At 41.6% G+C, this 17,805-nt stretch overlaps 1 protein-coding gene and 1 pseudogene across 3 annotated transcripts in view; one reads left to right on the top strand and one right to left on the bottom strand.

The window, feature by feature from the left end:
• Window positions 1–3,658: 3,658 nt before the first annotated feature.
• LOC309651165 (ATP synthase subunit ATP5MJ, mitochondrial pseudogene) lies at window positions 3,659–6,107 on the bottom strand (annotated as a pseudogene). Its single transcript has one exon. The product of its transcript is annotated as an ATP synthase subunit ATP5MJ, mitochondrial pseudogene (transcript).
• A 265-nt stretch (window positions 6,108–6,372) lies between these two features.
• Window positions 6,373–17,805, top strand: part of YWHAE (tyrosine 3-monooxygenase/tryptophan 5-monooxygenase activation protein epsilon) — a 40,042-nt gene continuing 28,609 nt past the window's right edge. For both annotated transcript variants that reach the window (XM_082443623.1, XM_082443624.1), the window contains exon 1: window positions 6,373–6,550. In XM_082443623.1, the coding sequence (XP_082299749.1) occupies window positions 6,487–6,550 (64 nt within the window). In that variant the 5' untranslated portion in view covers window positions 6,373–6,486. The remainder of the gene's footprint in view (window positions 6,551–17,805) is intronic.

The raw sequence follows: 17,805 nt of genomic DNA, 5'->3' as shown, positions 1-17,805 counted from the left end.
TTCAGATTTCTGCCTTTTCAGCAGTTGCTGAAAAGGCACCTTGAGATAGATTTTAGCCAGTCTTGGGAGACTATTCAGGAGAGAAGACCCAGTGGTTAAAAAGGTGTCACTCCTAATCTCTGCATATCCTGTGGTCAGTATGGCAGCAGGGCCAGCTTTGTAAGGTGGGGTGGGTTTTGCGAACATGTGGACCAACTCTATGATTTGGCCAGCCCTACTGGGGGATCACCGCTATTAAATGATCGCCCTGCCGTTTCACTGCTACTCTTCTCAAGAGAACCCTGCACTTACCAATTCCACGTTCTCGCCTTCTTTGTGCTTCGACCAAATGCAGTCGGGCTTCCAACACCCTTTTGAAACTGATCTTGAATGAAGGTCACTAATGACCTGATTGCTATATCCAGTGGCTTTTCCTCGGTGCTAATCTTGATGTCTCTGGAGAATTTAATTCGACCATCCCCTTATTTTTGAACTCTTCTTACTTGTATTTTATGACACTAACTTCTCCTGGTTCTTGCTCAAGCTTGAACCATACAAACATTAATAAACATAGCTAACATTCACTGAGTATCAGGTTCTTTTCTTGCAATCTACCACTTACAAGGAAAATTCCATTCTCATTTTATAAGTGAGAAAACTGAGGTGTAAAGAAGTTGAGTAATAGGCTTCCATTGCACAGGTGATAAGGAGCCTTTGAACCCAGGGATTCCAAGAGCAGAGCCCATCACCTTTGCTGTGATGTGTCTGGGAGGGATTTCTAGAGGCCAGCAAATTCAGCTGTTTCACTTCATTTCTGCAAAAAATGCCATTGGGATTTTGACAGAGATTGCATTGAATCTGTAGATAACTTTGTGTAATAATGTTATCTTAACAATACTGAATCTTCTGATCTGAGAACACAGAGTGTCTTTCAATTCATTTAGGTTTCCTTTAATTTCTTTCAGCAGTGTTTTGCAGTTTTTCCAGGACGTCTTTCACCTTCTTGATCGGTTTATTCCTATTTTATTATTTTTGATACTGTTATGAATAGAATTGTTTTTCTTAATTTCCTCTTTGTATTGTTCATTTGCTACTGTATAAAAATACAACCGACTTGTGTGTTGCTTTTTGTATCCTCCAACTTTGCTGAATTTGTTTATTTTCTTACCATTTTTTTTTTTTTTGTAGAACCTTTAGAGTTTTCTACATACAAGGTCATGTCTGTGAACAGAGATAATTTTGCTTCTTCCTTTACAATTTGGATGCCTTCTATTTCTTTTTATTCCCCAATTGCTCTGGCTAGAATTTCTAGAACTATGCTGAATATAAGTGGCAAAAGGGCGCATCTTATCTTGTTCATGATCTTAGGGTGAAGCTTTTGGTCTTTCACCATTGAGTATGATGTTAGCTGTGAGTTTCAAATATGGCCTTCATTATGTTGAGGAAGTTCCCTTCTATTCCTATCTTATTATTTTTATCATGAAAGGATGTTGGATTTTGTCAAATTATTTTTTTTGCATCAATTGAGCTGATGATTTTTTTGTTCCCCTTCATTCTGTTAATGTAGGGTATCAATTACATGGATTGAATTTCTTGAAGTAGCCTTCCATTCCTTGGTTAAATCCTACTTGGTCTTTTAATATGCTGCTGAATTTAGTTTGCTATTATTTTGTTGAAGATTTTTGCATCTGTATTCATAAAGGTTATTGGCTTGTAGTTTTCTTTTCTTGTAGTGTCTTTGTCTGGCTTTGGTATTAGAGGCCAGGTAATGCTGGTCTAACTAAATGAAGTAGAAAGTATTCTATTTTTTTGGAAGAGTTTAAGAAGGATTAGTGTTAATTGTTTAAAGTGTTCCCCCCCCCAAAATATTTATTTATTTATTTATTTAGGCTGCGTTGGGTTTTCGTTGCTGCACACAGGCTTTCTCTAGTTGCGGCGAGCGGGGGCTACTCTTCAATGTGGTGCACGGGCTTCTCATTGTGTTGGCTTCTCTTTGTTGCAGAGCACGGGCTCTGGGCATGCGGGCTTCAGTAGATGTGGCATGCAGGCTCAGTAGTTGTAGCTCACAGGCTCTAGAGCGCAGGCTCAGTAGTTGCGGCGCACGGGCTTAGTTGCTCCGTGGCATGTGGGATCTTCCTGGACCAGGGCTTGAACCTGTGTCCCCTGCATTGACAGGTGGATTCTTAACCACTGCGCCACCAGGGAAGTCCCTGTTTAACGTGTTTTGTAGACACGTTCACCAGTGAAGCCATCTAGTCCTGAGATTTTCTTTGTTGGAAGATTTTTTTTTCTTTGATTGTGGTAAAGCATGCATAACATAAAATTTACTATTTTAATAATTTTTTAGTGTACAGTTTAGTGGCATAAGTACATACATTCACATTGTTGTGCTGTTGGGAAGTTTTTGATTACTGATTCAATCTCCTTATTTGTTATACATCAGTTCAGATTTTCTATTTCTTCTTGAGTCAGTTTTGGTAGTTTGTGTGTATAATCTGTTTGTACACACAACATTTCTGATACCAAGTGTGTGTGTTTTCCACATCAAGCAGTTTTCCAATTCTCTGTGGATACCAACTGGGTGTTCTATAATTTAATTAATTTTTGACACTACCTGGAGTTAATACAACCAATTATACATTCAAATTAGGGGGAATAAAAAGTGCTGCTGGAAAATGGCACCGGTAGACTTGCTTGACCCAGGGTTGCCACAAACCTTCAATTTGTAAAAAAAAACAGTGTCCGCAAAGTGCAATAAAGTGAAGTGCAACAAGACGAAGTATGCCCGTACAAGAGTTTTAGGAGCTCTCTGGTAAGAACCAAGGACAAAGACCAAATATATATTTCTTTTTGTATCATGATATCACAGTGTGTTTCTAGGAATTTGTTCATTTCATTTGTTATCCAATTTATAAAACTCTTACACTCCTTATTTCGGTAAGGTTGGTGGTAACGTCCTCACTTTCATTTATAATTTTAGTAATTTGAGTCTTCTTTTTTTCGTAGTCAGTCCAACTACAGGTTTTTCAGTTTTGTTGACCTTTTCAAAGAACCAACTCAGTTTGTTGATTTTCTTTTTTTTTTCTGTTTTCTATTTTACTTATCTCCACTTTAATATTTTTTATTTCCTTATGTTGTACTTCTTGTAGTTCCTTAAGTTGTACAGTTAGGTTATCAATGTGAGAGCCTTCTTTTTTTTAATCTGTTTAACACATATATATTTTAATTGAAGTATAGTTGATTTACAATATTTCAGGTGTACAGCAAAGTGAATCAGTTATGTGTATATATATATATATATATATATATATATATATATATATATATATTTATTCAGATTCTTTTCCATTACAGGTTATTACAAGGTATTAAATATAGTTCCTTGTGCTATATAGCAGGTCCTTGTTGTTTATCTGTTGTTTTTTTTTGGCTGCGCCACGCGGCTTCTGGGATCTTAGTTCCCTGACCAGGGATTGAACCGGGCCCTCGGCAGTGAAAGCGATGAGTCCTAACCACTGGACTGCCATATAGTAGTCTGTATCTGTTAATTCCAAACCGAAATTCCCAATTTATCCCCCCCCCTTAACAAATATTTATTGAACACCGGAAGTGTGAGTGCTTAGATCTGATCCCCAACTCCTACGTGCTAATCGAGGTATTTACTCCTCACTCCCTCAGGTTTTCTAAGGATGAGACGGCTCAGAGACTCTGACTGTACCCACTGCATCACAGAGATCTACGCAGAGCACGATGGGCATGGGGGCTGAGGGAGGAACACCCATGTAGGCAGTGTGGATCTCACCAGGTACATTTATTCATGCCAGCAGGTCAGTGGCAGGTTCCCATCTGACACAGCTTGCTGAAATCTACAGCCAGACCGACGTTCCAAGTAAAGCTGGTTAATGATGACCATGAGCAGGCGCAGGACTTGAAGCTTTCAAAGCTTTACTTCTTTTATCAGTATTTCTGATTTTATAAATGAAGCCCATCAACCCCATTCCTACCCAAACCTCTTGGTAAGTTTGTGTATAGTAGGGCTTCACGGGGATCCAAATATTTTTAATAAAGCTTTGAAACATATGGGTGTAGGACCAAAGACTCAGGCTGCCCCAACCTGCAAGATCCTTCTGCTTTTTAAAAAAATTTTTTTTAACATTTTTTTGTTTGTTTGCGTTGAGTCTTTATTGCTGTGCGTGGGCTTCCTCTAGTTGTGGCGAGCGGGGGCTACTCTTCGTTGCGGTGCGCGGTCTTTTGCTGTGGCTTCTCTTGTTGCGGAGCAGGGACTCTAAGTGCGTGGGCTTCAGTAGTTGCAGCATGTGGGCTCAATAGTTGTGGCACACGGGCTCAGTAGTTGTGGCTTGTGGGCTCTAGAGTGCAGGCTCAGTAGTTGCGGTGCACAGGCTTAGTTGCTCTGCAGCATGTGGGATTTTCCCGGACCAGGGATCGAACCCATGTCCCCTGTGTTGGTAGGTGGGTTCCTAACCACTGTGCCACCAGGGAAGTCCCCTTCTTTTTTAATGTAGACATTTACAGCTATAAATTTCCCTTAGCAGGATTTTTGCTGCATCTCATAATTTTTGGTATAGTATATTTTCATTTTTATTCATTTCAAGGTATTTTCTAATTTCCCTTGTGATTTCTTCTTTGACCCATCAGTTAGTTAAGAGTGTTATTTAATTTCCACATATCTTCAGATTTTCCTAGTTCTCCTTCTCTTATTGATTTCCAACTTCATTCCATTGTGACAAGAAAAGACACTTTGTATGATTTCAATCTTTTAAGATTAAGACTTGTTTTGTGGCCTAACATATGGTCTCCAGTTAACTTTACAGATGAACATGAAGCTCAGAGGTGAAATGACTTTCTGAAGGTCACACATTTGTTTAGTTATAGAATTAGGGCTAGAACCCAGATCTTTTGATTCTTAGTCATTCATCATTGACATTTGATAAGATGTATTAAAAGTGTGAAGGGGCTTAAGGAGCCAAACTTTGCTGGCTCTTCTGCTTTCTCCTATCACTTGAAAGTAAGTATTCTCCAAGGTTTTGTTTGTCCTCCTACCTCCACACATTCTCTAGCTGCTTCCATTGCAGCCTCCCTCCAGCTTGGAATGCCAGTCCCCTTTTCCAATTCCATGCCTGTTATTTCTACTTTAGTGATATGTGAGAACCTTAGAACCAACATGTGATAAAAGGAACTCACGTTTTTCTCTGCATTCCGTCAGCAAATTTTCCTAGCATTCCTTTTTTTGTTGTTGTTAATGGTACTGCCACTCATTATCCCAGTGACTCAGGGTGGGAAGATTGAAGGTCAATTTTAATTTTTTTCCCTTCACAAGGTCTTCACATCTGATTAGCTGCAAACTGTTGTGGTTTCCCTCTGTAATACTATTCCTATTTGTCCTTTCTTTCACATTTTCACTGCTATTCTATTACCTTTTGCCTGTATTATTGTAATAACCTGATAATTCATGCTGCTCTTTAATTACTGCTATACAATATTTATAATCTTTTTAAAGAATAACTATGATGGTGTCATCCTCCTCGCAAAATCATCAAACAATAGCTTCCTTGCATCCACTGAATAAGGTGCAAACTTCTCAGCTTGCCATCCAGGGCTCCTCATAATTTTGTTCCAAGCTTTTTATTCCACATTTATTGCAGACTTTACCACACGGCATATGCTTTAATTACCTGAGCTTTAGTCTTGCAGCACATACTGTATTGAGTACAAGGTGCTGCGAATCCATTGGGAAGCAAAACAGACCAGGTCCTTTCCCATTCCTGCCTCCTGGATCTCAATCTGATCTTGGACCTACTCTTCTGCACCTTGCACTCCAGACCAGGCTCCTCTAAGAACTTCCCTGTTCCTACCCATGGTGGGCCTAAAGGGGAAAAGGAGGCTGCGGGAGAGGAACAGGAAAAGATTGCAAAGTGCGAAGGTGAAGTGTGAAAACTGCAGCCTTCCTTCCCCTATGAACTACAGCAGGGCCCAACTCTTTATCCCGGAGTTAAACGGGTCTGAATAAGGGCCAAGACTGGGCTTGGCTGAGAAAACGGGGCAATGGGAGAGAAGGTGGTTTCAGAGAGGAAGGCTTGCCATTTCAAAAACCGTTACAGCCTCTCGTTTCTCAGTCCGCAGTCCAGGCTCTCCTGCTCACTCTCTCCTGGAGCGATCCAAGCTGGCCTCACCCGGCCTCCCTCGCTCCCTCGTGGCGCTCTCCCTCCCCGCAGTCGCAGTTCCCGCCTAGAGCAGCCGCTGAGCCCACGGAGGAGGGGCGTCTTGCTGGTTACAGCCTCTTCGGGCGCTTAGCTCGCGGACCCGCCCCCCGCGCCAGTTGCCAGGGAGCGGTTGCCATAGAGCTGAGCAGTTGTCCGCGTGCGCAGGCGGAAGTCCCGGATTGAGGCGCCGCCATTTTTGCTGCCCGGGCGCGGAGCGAGAGGCTGAGAGTTGGAGACGCTATCCGCTTCCATCCGTCGCGCAGACCCTGCCGGAGCCGCTGCCGCTATGGATGATCGGGAGGATCTGGTGTACCAGGCGAAGCTGGCCGAGCAGGCTGAGCGATACGACGGTGAGTTGGCGGGGCAACGGGGGGCTGGAATTCTCGGACCCTATGCCGCCGCCCACAGAGGCCGGGAGCAGGAGACAAAATGGCGGCATCATCTCCAAGCCTGGCCCGGGGACGTGGATTCGGGAAGCAGGAAATGGCCTCTGGGCTCCCGGAGCGGTAGGAGGCTCAAGGCTCAGGAATTTGACCCTTTCGGAGTCCTCAGCTGTAGACATTCGCGAGCCGAGGAGACCAAGGCCATAGGGTGGAGGAGTTGGTTGTAAAATGGCGGCTGGGGGGAGGGCGAGTCCCGGGGCGGGGGCGGGGGAGGAGATGGCGGGTGCTGTCTCCGGGCGAGGAATCCCCAGGGGAGTTTCTGGGCCGGTTTTGGGATGTGGTGAACAATTTGGTGGCGTGATGAGGGAAGAAACACCCGCCACATGGGGGAGAGTGGCGACTGGGCGCTGTAGCGCGGGCGCCTTTCAGGGAAATATGGCGGGTGGGGGCGGTGGCTTTTCCCCGGAGGCCCAAAGTGGGGCGGCGGCTGTGGAGTCTCACAAAGGAGAACCCTTGCGAGCGGAGGGCTTCTCTGGGCTTGTGGTGGGGGGCCGTCTTGGATGAGGGTGGGGGAAGGGGGGAGAGAGTGGGAATCACTGCAGTTCATCCTTGGGCGGAGGCCAGCTGAGATGCTATGGTCGGATTTCCTTCCCGTAGGCCGGCACACCTTGTAGCGGGGTTTTTTAGGCTTTCCGTTCAACCTCGCCTTTTTCTAGGGAGGTCTAGAAAAATCTCTTTCACGCTCCCTGTCCTCAGACTTATCCCAGAGAGCTCGAAGTTTCTGTAATCATTTTCTGGCTCCATAAGTTGTGGGTTCTGCTGGATAGAACATTGAACAGGAAACAAGGAGATCATGACTCTTAGTCTCTTTTCCATGCCTGTGCTTCAGTCTACCGGTATTTAAAAATGATGACTTTCCTGTTCACACGCAGCGTTATGACAGATGGAAGGACCTGTTGAAAAATAAAGTTTTTTCATATAACGTGTAGTAACTATTTTGGTTGACTCCCCTGTCTTGGAATGCGTGTTGGTACTTCACTGGGGATATTCACTTATCCCAAAGCACTCAGCAGAGACTTGGGTTTTTGTATTAAGAACATAAGGGATCCCAGCAGATCCTGTTTTCTTTTCTCCAATTTTAATAGACGGCTTTATGTACAGATTCGAACAGTTCTTCTTTGTTCATTGCTCCTTTGTCCCTAAAGGTGCTATAGTCATTTTTCAGAACTTTATCGAAGTGGCCATTGTGTCTGTTTGCTCAGTCCCAAACTGGTGCTTTTTTAAATTGCCCCTCCCGGCCTGGGTCCCTCCCTCCCCCCATTTTGGACCTAGGTATTTGAATTACCCCCACATCCGTTAAACTAGTATTATCAAAACAAAAAATCATATGTATGCTTTTTGTGTTTTTAATGCTGTTGTGGGGTGAGACATGGTTGGAATCAAGTGTCAGTGATCTTTAGATTTTTCTTCATTAAACCATTTATTTTTCAACATGCTGTGTGGGAACCTTGCTTTCCTTGAATGCCTGTTTAGTCATGTGAATAGCCTCAGGGCTAGTCCCAGTGTGTCATCATACATTAGGATTCAGGAATTTGAAAATTAGGAGAAAAGACCTCGAACTCAAATTCAGGAAAGATCACTAAATTTCGTTTTGTAAATCCTTAAATTGCCGTTTGTATTGAACAAGATTTCTGTTGGGAGGGGGAGGGGAATAAGATGGGGAAATACAGCTCAAGGTCAGACTTGTCTTTATTTCAGCGTTTAAAAGTCAAACAAATGTAGGTGTGCTTGTAATGGAAGTTGTTTTCTTCTTCCCCTCTCCTGCCCCAAATAGGTTCCCCTCTTAATCTACCAGTGCCCTTGGGAAGAAACTCTAAATTGTATTTGAATGTTTTTTGTTCTGTAGGGATTTAGGCTTTGAGTAAACCTGCTGTGATCACCAAAAAGGACATGGAGGAAGGTTTTTTTAAGAACTTGTTTTAAAAACTGATTTGGAAGCTTGTGATTGTAGCTTCCAAGTAAGTGACAGTTTAGTGTGAAAATCATATTTTTGGAATTGGGTGTTGAGGATTTTTGACCAAAGGCTTAATTGGTTATTCAACACAGGACTATAGAGCCACATCCTTACCGTTGTTTAAACATGAGGGTTGTCCTTCAGGATCTAAGGGTGGGGGGTATATAGGATCTCCCAGGTGGAGAGGATCTCTTGTGACCTTTGGGCACAAAATTGGGAGGGATTCATTGGAAAGGAAGAAGAGGAAAATAGTCATTAGGAATCATCCTCTACCTTTGTCCACTCCTTTATTGGGTGCAATAATTCAGTTTTGTTTGTGGTCACAAAAAAATGACCCCATAGTTATAGTTGCCAAACAATTTATCAGGTATGGGGAAGGTGAAGAGTGCTTTTGATGATTTGGTTTGGTGTAGTTGGATATACATATTGACTTTTTTCCTTGTTGTTGGCAGTACCTTTAGCTTTTATCTTGCATGTTATGTTGAACCTAGTACTTAAACTTTTTTGTGGCATCATTTAACTTTGTCCTGGGGAATTGGAATCAATTGATGCAGATTATTTAATGGTACTGGAGGACGAGCTAAGCTGTGTTCAGGAAAAGGACAGTTTGGTGTTGCAGATGGGAAATATTGAAGTTTGGGGCTAGGACTGTTCACTTTGAAGATCAAATCTAGCATCTTATCATGTAACAACAGTAGTCTAAGGGATGGTTTTTATATTATTCATAACCATATTAAGCAAGCCCATCATCTCTTAGCATTTCTGAAGTCTTAACTTCTCATGTATATGAACCATATTAGTATGGGAAAGTGGGGAATATAGAGGGGGGAAAATGAGTAGTTTCTACATTTTTTGAGAATAGAGCGGTCAGCATAAGCTACATTTGGGTTGTGGGGTAGTGCTGGTTTTGGCCTTTTTTCACTTTTCTTCTCCATGTGATGATTAGCTCCACATGAGGTAGGGGTAACATTTTGATGGTCGTGTTTGATTCAGTCTGTGAACGCAACACCAGGAATGCATCTGTTCTGTGTCACTTGAGAGCTGTCCTTTTAAGACACCAGAGCCTCATCTCTGGCTTATTTTGGTAGTCAGTGAGGGGTGGGGGGCACCCACCCCCACAAGGAGTTTTGAATTAGCTCCTTAATATACATCTTGTTAGGAAAAAAAAAAATGGATGAGAGTAAATTGACTTTAGTAATGAGTTTAAAAGCACAGGTTAATTATCAGTTCTTTGACTATAGGCCAGTAATAATTTTTATTGTTGCTATTTCACTTAATGCTGAAATTAATTGCTATTTCAGTTAATGGAGTTAACTTTATTGAATACATTTCTTTTCTCCTACCTAAACATAAGCAGAGTTGGATAATGCAATTAAAAAATTCCTCCTACAAGTAGCTTTTGGTCTTTGTATTTAAGGTAGATGCTCTTTTGTGTATACTTTTGTGCATATACACAATGTATTATTCAGTGTATTTTGTTGGCTTACAAAACTATAGAATATAATGAAATCATGAATCATTGCAATTTGAGGTGGTGATGGGGTAAATTCTTACTGTGGACAGTTCTAGGCACCCTTTTCACCTTTGAATTCTAGTATGGGGAAGAACACAGATACTAAACTGAGCAAATTTTGGATTCATTAAGTACAAGCTAACCCACTGAAAGTCCATACGAATAAGCAGGCTTTTCATAATTGTTTTATAGCTTGGTCAAGGGAATATGAAATATCTTAAAAATTTCTTGACTTTAACCTGGTATAGCAAGTGAAATTTCAGCACAGTGAATTAATGTATCTAATTTTACAAATGAGTTTCAAATACTTGAAGAAGCTGATCTGAAAGCATGATTTTATTTTTTTTTAAAGGGCTGTAAGGCTGATTTTCCAGCAATTTTTTAGCCTTATATTTAAGTAAAGTGTATTTAAACAGTAATGACAGGCATAGGATAAAGGTTAAAATTTTAAACTTTATGTTATATAATTTCATATTTATATAGAACTTCACATTTCACAGACCACTTTCAGAAAATTTTTTACTTATTTCATGTGATATTGAAGTAGGTAATGTTAATTCCATTTTATGGTTCAGGAAAGTGAATTTGAGAAGATTTAGTGATTTTTTTTTTTTTTTTTTTTTTAATTTTCCTGTATCACATGATTAGTTGGCAAGTATATGGCAAAGCCAGAACTTGTCTGTCTGATGACCTTTAGACTGGTACTCTTATTTCTCCTGAGCCACTCACAAAAGACCCATGTGTAACTAAATCAGATGGTGCCTTGTGGGAGGAGGGGTATACTTATTTTTTTAGCAGTTACTTCACATAATATGTTTTGGTATTTATGACTTGACTCATATCCATTGTAAATAGATAAGATATCTTCATACTTGTCTAAAGAAACCTCTTGTTTTCTTTCAAAAACAAGGCACAGTGAATGAAGTTAGAGTGATGAATTTTAGGTAGTCTCAGAGTGTGTTTATATTTAGGTTTTTTGCTTTATCACAATTTCTATATTGGGATATTACTTAATGCCATAAATTTCTGTAAAGTACTTCTAAAACTTTTCTGCCCCTTACCTTAGTCTTAATGAATGCAGCCCTTAATGATATAGTTATAAAAATTTGCGGGGCAGGGAGGTTGGCAAATGATTCTCAAGTGTTCCAAATAGTAGCCTAGCTAGCTGTCAAGAAGAATCTATTAAGGGGTAGTGGGGAACAGAAACAAGATTGTTTTCACGGTTTTTGAAATGGTCAGTTAACAGTTTGATACAGTTAAATACAGATACATCCCAGTTGACAAATTGGTTTGCCAAGATAACATTACTTTGAGCTCATTAACTAAATATTCATGCAAGTCACTCTCCTAGGAACAATTTCAGAAGCTCGTTTAAGTTTACTAAGTTGTAATAACAGCTGCCATAATAATAGAAGGGTCATCATAATTTATTCAAGTCAGGATACCTTGAAATGAAGGGGTGCCAATTCATAATGGTGCTGAAACTACAAACTTGCCCTATGGTCGTCCTACTTAAGCTACTAGTTGTCTCATTTAGAAAGTTTCCTAGGCTCTGTCCATCCCTCTACCACCAAGATATCTTAGATCTGAATCCCCAGAATATTGGTTTTTTTCTTTCAAATGAAGTTATTATTTGGCAGAACATAAGACAGATCAAAGGCCAAGTGAAAGCTTTCGTCCTCTCACTCCCCTTTCCCCCAAATGGGAGCTGGAAACGTCAAGAATACAGTAGTTGCTGAAAATAGAGCTTACTGGCATACTAACTAGTCAATCAGACTGATAGTGTCAAAGCCAAGTATGTTGGTTTTATGTATGTTTACCTTGAGCTAGATCTGTGTTTAAAAATACTTGACTTAGGTGCAGACCCTTAGCAGCAGGGTCTGTCTTAAGTTTAGAACTTTCCAAATAATATTTTTAAAGTCTCACCCACGTCTTGTTATGATCATTATGTTTAGAACACTGAATCCTGAATAGTTTAGAAAACGTATGATCATGATGCTGGTTTATCTTTTTGAAATTTAATCTTGAATTTATTGCCCTGCTTCCAGTGATCGATCCATCATAGTAGCTGGGCAGATCTGTCATTGGTAGGCTTCATTTGTGATCAGGACAGGATTTTATCTAGCTAAAGCAATATAAAATGTATTAAGCCCTTTTCTTCACATATAAAAATTTGGAGGAGACACGTTACTATGAATAAGAATTAATGACTTCTGGACTTCCCTGGTGGCGCAGTGGTTAAGAATCCGCCTGCCAGTGCAGGGGACACAGGTTCGAGCCCTGGTCCGGGAAGATCCCACATGCCGCGGAGCAGCTAAGCCCGTGCGCCACAACCACTGAGCCTGCGTTCTAGAGCCTGCGAGCCACCACTACTGAGCCCGTGTGCCATAACCACTGAAGCCCGCGCGTCTAGAGCCCGTGCTCCGCAAGGAGAAGCCACCGCAATGAGAAACCTGGGCACCTCAACGAAGAGTAGCCCCCGCTCACCGCACCTAGAGAAAGCTGGCACGCGCAACGAAGACCCAATACAGCCAAAAATAAATAAATAAATTTATAATAAATAAATAGTTACCTTGTTAAATTTGCTTGTTAGGAAGTCAGAATACTTAAAAAAAAAATGACTCATACTTTGGTGGATGTAATGTAGTGCAAAGGCCTTGGAATCATCTGGATTCCTCATCTGTAGATTGGGGGTTAATGATATCTACCTTGCTTGCTAATTTCAAGGGTGGTTATGAAGTTGTGGGGTTTTGTAAACTGCAAAGTATAATTATCAGGTAGTAGTATTAATTGTGAAAACTTCCTCTTACCCATTGTCGGAGATGAAGTAAATGTTTTTGCTGTTGATCTACATTCATATTAGAGGATAACGTACCTTTTTTGAGTTATTCTGAGCAAGTGTATTCTCATGGGTTTAGTGTGCAAGTTACATTTGCATAAAGGTTAGTTCTCAAAACAAAGTCCTTAATCTTAACTCATCTGTAAAATTGCATATCCAGAGGATGAAGGTTGTCCAAATTTATTCCCAAGCAGTATAACCTATACTTTGGCCATGTTGAGGTATGTAGTACTTGATTTTTTGGCTGCACCTTGTGGCATACAGGATCTTAGTTCCCTGACCAAGGATGGAACTTGCGCCCCCTGAAGTGGAAGCGCGGAGTCCTAACCATTGGACCGCCAGGGAAGTCCCTGGTATGTCGTTCTTCCTTTTTTCTTTTTAAATTTATTTATTTATTTTTCGTTGCGTTGGGTCTTCGTTACTGCATGCGGGCTTTCTCTAGTTGTGGCGAGCAGGGGCTACTCTTCGTTGCACTGCATGGGCTTCTCATTGCAGTGGCTTCTCTTGTTGCAGAGCATGGGCTCTAGGCACGTGGGCTTCAGTAGTTCTGGCACTCGGGCTCAGTAGTTGTGGCTCGCGGGCTCTAGAGCGCAGGCTCAGTAGTTGTGGCACACGGGCTTAGTTGCTCCGCGGCATGCGGGATCTTCCTGGACCAGGGCTTGAACCCGTGTCCCCTGCATTGGCAGGCGGATTCTTAACCACTGCCCCACCAGGGAAGCCCTAAAATTTTTTTAAGGCTAGACTTTTTTTTTTTTTGGCCGGCTGTGCAGCTTGTGCTATCTTAGTTCCCCAACTATGGATCGAACCTGGGCCCTCAGCAGTGAAAGCGTGGAGTCCGAACCACTGGACCACCAGGGAATTCCCAAGGCTAAAAATTGTTTTACTCTTTTTTAAGGGAAAGTATGAGTTAATTTTAGAGTGAGAGGCTCCTCTGTTTAGGCTGGTGCATGAAGAAGAAAAATGGTACATATTTGAGTGTCAAGATTATTGTGTTTTGAAAAGCCTTAGTATTCAGAGTATGTACCAGGCACTGTTCTAGACAACTTGGGATGCACCAGTAAACAAAACAGACAAAAGGTCTGTTCAAGGGGCTTATTTTGCAGTGAATGTGTAAATGCTTTTAGAATTACTTTTCTGTTAGTATGTGTGATTAAGAGTTAATTTGAATTAGTAACAGCAGTGGTGTTTGGTACAATGTAAGGCATTATACCTGGTGCTGGTCCCTGTCCCATATCAAATTCTTTCTTTATTGACTACTAGTGTTAAGTGGTATTAACAAACAAAAGTTTTCTCAAAAAATTATTTTCATTGACTCTGTGATAATAAAACCCTGTAACAGTACCATCTGCTATTTATTAAAAACTATTCCAGGTGCTTCACATTCTCTCAATCCTCAAAAACAACCCTACAGAGTAGGTACTTTATTTATTTATTTTTATTTATTTATGGCTGTGTTGGGTCTTCGTTTCTGTGCGAGCGCTTTCTCTAGTTGCGGCAAGTGGGGGCCACTCTTCATCGCGGCGCGCGGGCCTCTCAGTGTCGCGGCCTCTCTTGTTGCGGAGCACAGGCTCCAGACGCGCAGGCTCAGTAGTTGTGGCTCACGGGCCCAGTTGCTCCGCGGCATGTGGGATCTTCCCAGACCAGGGCTCCAACCCATGTCCCCTGCACTGGCAGGCGGATTCTCAACCACTGCACCACCAGGGAAGCCCTCAGCCATTTTTGACCTACAAAAATGATCATTTTATATGATTTAACGTAATGTTAAGTTGTGGTTGGAAGGCCTGGAAGATGAGGCTTCAGTATACCCCAAAAGGCATCAAGCTTTTAAGGAAGCACCAGGATTAATGAGGGACTGTGCACGAATACTTTCCCTCAGAGGCTGGTTTAGCTTTTTTACTTACCTTACTTGAGTTGACCTATTTTCACTTTGTAGGTCTGTTCTCTGCTTTTTTTTTTTTTTCTTTTCTCACAATAATGGATTCAAATTTGCTGTATTTGCAATTCTTTTAATGCAGCACTTTCAGGGTCACTTTGGCATGATAAACTTCTCTTGGAACTGTGTGACATAGGGACCCCAGATACTTTGATCATTTTGGAGAAAAGGTGCTGCATAAAATACTGTTTTTTCTCCCGAATAACATGAATGGAATTTCATCCTTTTTTGCTAGTTGTCAGGATAAAGAGAATGTACAAGGCTGCTACCCTCATTGTTCTTTCCAGAGGAGAGTTGGTCTCAGTATTATACTTTGCAGTTGGTAAAATGCAGTTGTAAGAAAATGTTTGGATTTATTAGATTATGTAGTATTAATATGGTTCCTTAAGTGTAACCAGTAGAATCCCATTTATTAATGCGGAATTTTTCTTACTGTTTTATATTTTAAATTACTGTTGTCTTTCTGCTTTCCCCTTATGCCTTGTGAGATTCTTTGTTTCTAGCTTTGAAATCTTAACTAGTGCTTATTCCTAAACCCCCTGGCTTTTTCACATGGCCATTGAAGATGTTCACATGTTATTTTATTTAATCAAGGAATAGAGAGATTATGGGGCTTCCCTGGGGGCACAGTGGTTAAGAATCCTCCTGCCAATGCAGGGGACACGGGTTTGAGCCCTGGTCTGGGAAGATCCCACATGGCATGGAGCAACTAAGCCCGTGTGCTACAACTACTGAGCCTGCGCTCTAGAGCCCGCGAGCCATGACCACTGAGCTCGCGTGCTGCATCTACTGAAGCCTGCGCGCCTAGGCCCCGTGCTCCACAACAAGAGAAGCAACCGCAATAAGAAGCCCGCGCACCACAACGAAGAGTAGCCCCTGCTCCCCGCAACTAGAGAAAGCCCACATGCAGCAATGAAGACCCAACACAGCCATAAATAAATAAATAAATAAATTTATAGAAAAAAAGGAATAGATTAAACAGTATTGAGTAGAAGAAAAATACCACTTTGTAATTTCTTATTTATTTATTTTTGGCTGCATTGGGTCTTCGTTGCTGCTTGTGGGCTTTCTCTAGTTGCGGCGAGCAGGGGCTGCTCTTCGTTGTGATGCGCAGGTTTCCCATTGCGGTGGCTTCTCTTGTTGCGGAGCACGGGCTCTAGGAGCACGGACTTCAGTAGTTGTGGCACATGGGCTCAGTAGTTGTGGCTCTCTCTGTCTCTCACTGTCGCGGCCTGTCTTGTTGCGGAGCAGAGGCTCTAGACGCTCAGGCTCAGTAGCTGTGGCACACGGGCTTAGTTGCTCCGAGGCATGTGGGATCTTCCCGGACCAAGGCTCAAACCCGTGTCCCCTGCGTTGGCAAGATGATTCCTAACCACTGTGCCACCAGGGAAGCCCTCCCACTTTTCTAAAAAAAATATTTATTTTATATTTGGCTGCGTCAGGTCTTAGTTGTGGCATGTGGGATCTTTCATTGCAGTGTGCGGGCTTCTCTCTAGTTGTGGCGTGCACGGGCTCTGTAGTTGCCCTGCGGCATGTGAGATCTTAGTTCCCCGGAACAGGGATCGAATCTGCATCCCCTGCATTGGAAGGTAGATTCTTAACCACTGGACCACCAGGGAAGTCCACAATTTTCCCGATTCTTTTTTTTAACTACAGAAGCTAAAATTAAATATAAAAAAGTTAAACAAGTACAGCCCTATCAAATAAAAAATATTGACAGCTACTCCAACCTGCCGGATGTAACTGTTGTTGACAGTTTGAATATACTTTTAGAACTTTGCTCAAGTGCCAATGCATGTATTCACAAACATACCTTGTTTTACTGACTCTAATGTTATTGATATAACATGCATCACACTAATACAGAAGAATGCTAAATGCATCATGACATGCCACTGACTAAGAGAAATCTGGGTTTCAGAGATGTTAATGTAAAAAAAAAAGTGTCCTAAAGATAGATACATATTTATAGTATATACACATAATGTACTGCATTCTTTCATAGAAATCACATTATATATGTTATTCAGCCACATGCCTTTTTCCTTCAACAAAACATTGTGAATATAAAAAAGGTTTTTTAAAACAAAAATTGGGGACTTCCCTGGTGGTGCAGTGGTTAAAAATCTGCCTGCCAATGCAGGAGACACGGGTTCGATCCCTGGTCTGGGAAGATCCCACATGCTGTGGAGCAGCTAAGCCCATGAGCCACAACTACTGAGCCCAGGAGCCACAACTGCTGAGCCCGCATACCACAACTACTGAAGCCTGCATACTTAGAGCCTGTGCTCCGCAACGAAGACCCAACGCAGCCAAAAATGAATAAATTTATTTTCAAAAAAATTGGACCATTTCAACCAGACTAACATAAAAACTTTTAAAATGTCTGGTTTGTTCACCTATGTCAGTCTACCTTTAAAGAAGAAAACCTTCCCAAGGGATTTTACTGTGCAGCCAGGGTTGAGAAACACGGGAATAGATCGTTTCTCAAAGCCCTGACTAAGTCACTGTGAGGGTGCTTATTAAAAATTAAGGCATTTGATCAGTACTCAAATTTAATACATATCTCCGGGTATACAGCTAGGTTTGACTAGATGACCTTGTAGAGCTCCCTTCTTGGAGGCTGTCTTAGCTGTTTTTTCAGCAGTGAATTGCCAGAGACCCTGAGTTGGAGAATATGGGAAATTCTGTGGCAATATTGCATAGTTTTTTGTTCAGTTTTTTAAAAAAAAGGATCAATTAACTCATTTTTGAGTGGTGCTGCATACTTTGAGTGTGGACCTCTTACTATTTTTTCCCTTCATTTACGTAGTTTATTGATTTCTGTCGCTTTTCCCTGTATCTGCCTCTGTATTTTCATATTGTGTTTTTTAAAAAAATATATTTATGGTGCATTGGGTCTTTGTTGCTGCATGCGGGCTTT

The sequence above is a fragment of the Balaenoptera physalus genome, assembly GCF_965194825.1.
Source record: "Balaenoptera physalus genome assembly, chromosome: 20".
Taxonomy (NCBI): Eukaryota; Metazoa; Chordata; class Mammalia; order Artiodactyla; family Balaenopteridae; genus Balaenoptera; species Balaenoptera physalus.
This window is presented reverse-complemented; position numbering and strand designations above follow the sequence as displayed.